This window comes from Rhinolophus hipposideros (genome assembly GCF_964194185.1).
Source record: "Rhinolophus hipposideros genome assembly, chromosome: 23".
In the NCBI taxonomy this organism is placed as follows: Eukaryota; Metazoa; Chordata; class Mammalia; order Chiroptera; family Rhinolophidae; genus Rhinolophus; species Rhinolophus hipposideros.
Window position 1 is genome coordinate 797,206 of NC_138069.1, and position 5,195 is coordinate 802,400.

The following is a 5,195-nucleotide window of genomic DNA, read 5'->3' on the forward strand; positions in this document are numbered from 1 at the left end:
TCACATGAATTGATTTGCAGATGTGGAACCACCCCTGCATACCAGGGATGAATCCCACTTGATCATGGTGTATGATCTTCTTAATGTATTGCTGAATTCAGTTCGCTAATATATTTTTTTTTTGGGGGGGTGACAATTGTTAATGAAATTAAATAATTTCAGGTGTACAATTCTGTATTACATCATCTATAAATCCCATTGTGTATTCACCACCCAGAGTCACTTCTCCTTCCATCACCATATATTTGATCCCCCTTATTCTCATCTCCTACCCCCCAACCCCCTTACCCTCTGGTAACCACTAAACTATTGTCTGTGTCTATGAGTTTTTGTTTCTCATTTGTTTGTCTTGTTCTTTTGTTGTTTTTCGTTTATATACCACATATCAGTGAAATCATAGGGTTCTCTGCTTTTTCTGTCTGACTTATTTCGCTTAGCATTATACTCTCAAGATCCATCCATGTTGTCACAAATGTTCCTATATCATCTTTCCTTAACGCCGAATAGTATTCCATTGTGTATATGTACCACAACTTCATTATCCATTCATCTATCGAAGGACATTTTGGTTGTTTCCATGTCTTGGCCACCGTAAACAAAGCTGCAGTGAACATTGGAGCACACGTGTCTTTACGTATAAATGATTTTAAGTTCTTTGGGTAGATACCCAGGCGAGGGATTGCTGGGTAATATGGTAATTCTATTTGTAATTTTTTGAGGAACCTCCACACTGCCTTCCATAGCGGCTGCACCAGTCTGCATTCCCACCAACAGTGTATGAGGGTTCCTTTTTCTCCACAGCCTCTCCAACACTTGTTACTATTTAACAGACCCCTTTCTTAACTAAAGCATTATGTCTTCTTTTGTTTTTATAATTAATCATGCTGGCTCATAGAAACTTTTCTTTGTATTCCAGAGGTGGAGCTAAGCTCGGATTTGAGGTTTCTACATTTTCCACTAATCTTATCTTGCTATTTGAGCACCCTATATGTCTGTTGGCATTCACTCTCATTAACACTTGAGAGCACACACATGCACTGGGCAGCAGAGTGAGTAGAAGGGTCAGGTTTAGCTCTTGGGGCTTTTGAGTTGCCCACTGGCCCAGTGGGAGGATCTTTGAGTGGAGTTCTCATCCAGCAATCTAATCTTTGTATATAGCCAAAGAAAACAAAATCTTTACTTCAAAAGACATCTGTTCTTGGGACATGGATGCTTCAGTTCTTTCAGTCTGGGGTTTTTATAGTCATTTACCTGTCAGCCATGATGGTAATGTCCTCATTATTGCTATAACATCTTTGGACCCATGCCTCCACATACCCATGTACTTCTTCTTAAGGAATCTGTCTTTGTTTGACCTATGTCTCATTTCAGCAGTTGTGCCCAAAACTGTTGTCAACTCTTTGACTTACAGCAATTCCATATCAGTTTTTGGCTGTGTCACCCAAGTCCTCCTGGTGCCGTTTTCAGCAGTGGCAGAGCTGTTCCTCCTCACAGCGATGTCCATTAACCACTATGCTGCCATTTGCCATCCCCTGCACTATGAAGCCATTATGAACAGGGACATATGTGTGCAGATGGCTGCTCTCTCCTGGGTCAGTGGTGGCTTGATATCTATTATACACACTGCAGGAACTTTCTCCTTATCTTACTGTGAACTCAACAGAATCCAACAGTTCTTCTGTGACATTCTCCAGTTGTTAGCTAATATTTGTTCAGAGAATATCACTGCAAAAATTGTGTTCAATCTCGTTAATGCAGTTGTGGATTTCTTTCGCTTTCTCTGCATAAGAATCTTGTACATGTACATCTTCTGCACTGTCAGAAAAAGTCCACTTGCTGAAGGGCAGTCAAAAGTCCACTTGCCGCCCACACCTGGTTGTTGTTGCACTTTTTCTGTCAACTGCTTTTATTGCCTACCTGAAACCTATGTTTGGGTCTATGTCATTCACTGATCTCATTTTATCTTCTCTATATATTTTGTTGCCCCCTTTTCTTAACCCCATTATATACAGACTAAGAAACAGGGCCATAAAGATCAGGTTTGGAGAAGTTGATCACCAGAAAGCTCTTGACAAAGGAGAACATTCTTTTTCTCCAAGAATAGAGGCATTTTCTTCTTAATATTGTGTAAGTACAGGACTAACCTAGCTCATTTGTTGCAGATCTGTGCTTACCCCAGAGTTACCTGAAACCATGGTGGTGATCCTTGTTCAAAGTAGAATAAAATATACGAAGTGATATTAATGAGGCTGAACTCAGGTCTGACAGTTACAGCTTTGGAGCATTGCTAGAGGAAATGCACATTCCTAGTCAGTACTTGGTTTCTGTTAAGCTGCTTTGATTTCTCTTTATTGAACCAGCTCACACATCCTGGTTTTGGATACTTGACTAGAGAGTCATAAATACTTCCTCTTTGAAGAATACTGTGGATTCCCAGGCGTCCTTGTTTGTGATCCAGAGAGAGCGTATCCTCTGTGACTGAGAATAGCCTCTGGAAGCTGAGCCTAGGCATCTGAATCTCCTTAATATTTCATTATACTTGCTTACTCCTATTGTACTATATTTTTAATGCAACAAATCTTTCCTGAGTATGCATTGACAAATTGTGATACTTTTGTATTTTCTAAATGTACAAAACTACAACAGAGGTAAATAAGATACTTCCTTATATCTTTAAAGAGTATACATAAATATTATTGAAGAAGGCAACAGAAGAAAACTCTTCACCCAGGGAGATTTACTTCTTCATAGACAGGCGGTTCTGCTACCTCCACATGAACTTTTGTACAATTAAGTTCACGAACTTGTTGCAAAGATGTTGTTAACCTTTTTTATATCAGAGGCATTATTCATTATGATTTTATACCGACTGGATAGTTCACAAGTTCACTATTTGGAGGTACTGTAAAGGCTGCATGAAAAAGTTAGATGACCTGAACTTTTTGCCAACAATTCATGGCTCTTGCTTCAGGACAATGCACCAGTTCACATGGCACTGTCTGTGAGGAAGTTTTAAGCCAGTAAACAAATTACTGTATTGGAACACCCTCCCTATTCACCTGATCTGACCCCCCAGTGTCTTCTTTCTTTACCCAAAGATAAAGGAAATATTGAAAGGAAGGTATTTTGATGACATTCAGGACATCAAGGGTAATATGATGACAGCTCTGAAGGCCATTCCAGAAAAAGAGTTTCAAAATTGATTTGAAGAGTGAACTAGGTGCTGGCATTAGTGCATAGCTTCCCAAGGGGAGTACTTCGAAAGTGACCGTAGTGATATTCAGCAATGACGTATGTAGTACTTTTCCTAAGATGAGTTCACGAACTTAATTGTCAGACCTCATACTTGTGTGTTTACAACATTTCAACATTTCTGGAGTATATAAAATAAGAAAAGCTAAGAATTTATTAATAATTTGAACTCTAAATTCAGAAATATTTCTTTATTTTTAAATTTTACTTTACTATCTACTTATTACTCAACATTTTGAAAATGTTCTTATTTTTATTATACCTGACCAGTATACAAAAATAACTCAAACGGGATTATTTGCTATATGGTTTGTAACTGTTTATTTTTGGTAGTCTGTTCAATCCCTGACCCAAATAACTGTGGAAGGAAAAGGTGCTACTAATCAAACTCAGCCAAATTTGTCATATAACTCAGCTGATTGAAATACTTATTTTGTTTAAAATTTTCTGTACTTTTCTGATTCATTACCTTATCTAAATATAAATGTGCAGCAAACAAAACTTTTCATAGAAAAGAACATTAGGGTCTGGAAAAAAAATGGCGGCATGAGGTGAGCCTCTGTAACGCTCCCCTGGAAGTTACAACGAATCGGACAACAATAACTCCACAAAGGACTCCTTGCACAGCAGACAGGCAAGACGAAGAGGCCGACTACTGAATTCACCTCCAGGTGGGTGAATCACGCGAGCGGGGGAGGAGGGAGAGGAGAAGTGCGGAGACGGAGCCGCGCGGGCACAGGACGCAGACCTAGCTCAGTGCTCGGAGCCCGCTGCTCCCTGATCTTCCGCAACTGCAAGAGAGAAGGACTTGGACTGCTAGGGCTCCGCTTACGGCCCACAGGGCTGAGGGGGCAGCATACAAAACCGCTGAACCCAACGCTCGCTCACGGCAGACCTCGGAGCAAAGACTGAGGGAAGAGGGCTGAAATCGGTGGTTTAAGCCCTCACTGCCGAGCGGAGAACAGAAGCCTTAGGCACGGAGACTAGCCGCCCCCTCCCTACCCTCCCAGAGCTCGCCCCGCCCCCACCTGCCCGGTGCTAGAAGCGATAAAGTAGCAGTGTCAGATCAAAGGACAGAATATTTGCTGCTCTGAGAACTGTGGACCGCAGACACAGATTCGCAGCTCAACTAGTTCCGGCAAAGGGGAGGGAGCTGTGGAAGCAGGACTGGCTGTGGTGGTGGTCACCGCCATTGCTCTGGGCCACCTCTCACAACTCACCCCGCCCCTGGCCCCACCTATCTGGGCGGATCCCTGCAGGAGTAAACAGAACTGCTGAAACAAACGGGCTCTGAATCTGGTGCAGAAAGAGCTTTGGAACTCCAAAAGCTCTTCGCATACCTATCAACCTGTTGCAGAAGACACTCCTGTAGATGTCTAGGAAGAGAAATAGTAAATCAGTGATTGCCATGAATAACCAAGGCAACAAGATAGCTAAGAAAGAAAGTGAAAAGTCTCCAGAAAAGGAACTTAGAGAAATGGACCTTTGTGATTTAAGTGACAGAGAATTCAAGATCGCAATTCTGAAAAAACTGAACGAGATGCAAGAAAACACAGAAAGGCAGTTTAATGAACTCAGAAACACAATCAAAGAACACCATGAGCATTTTACAAAAGAGATTGAAATCTTGAAAAAGAACCAAATAGAATTTCTGGAGATTAAGAACTCAATAGAAGAAATTAACAATAAAATATCCAGCTTAGGTAGTAGAGTTGACCAGATGGAGGAAAGAATCAGTGACATCGAAGATAGGAACCTGGAATTTACACAGAGGGAAGAAGAAAGAGACTTGAGACTTAAAAGAAATGAAAGAACTCTACAAGAACTTTCTGACTCCATCAGAAAAAGCAATATAAGAATAATGGGCATACCAGAAGGAGAAGAAAGAGGGAAGGGAACAGAGAATATATTCAAACAAATCGTCGATGAGAACTTCCCAAACT

At 41.0% G+C, this 5,195-nt stretch overlaps 1 protein-coding gene across 1 annotated transcript; it reads left to right on the plus strand.

Moving 5' to 3' along the window:
• Positions 1 to 1,209: 1,209 nt before the first annotated feature.
• On the plus strand, positions 1,210 to 2,121 carry LOC308491950 (olfactory receptor 14A16-like; the record flags this gene model as incomplete). Its single annotated transcript, XM_081036184.1, is given in 3 exon segments — positions 1,210 to 1,261; positions 1,264 to 1,852; positions 1,854 to 2,121. Coding segments are annotated over 3 exon segments (909 nt in total).
• Between the last annotated feature and the right edge of the window lie 3,074 nt (positions 2,122 to 5,195).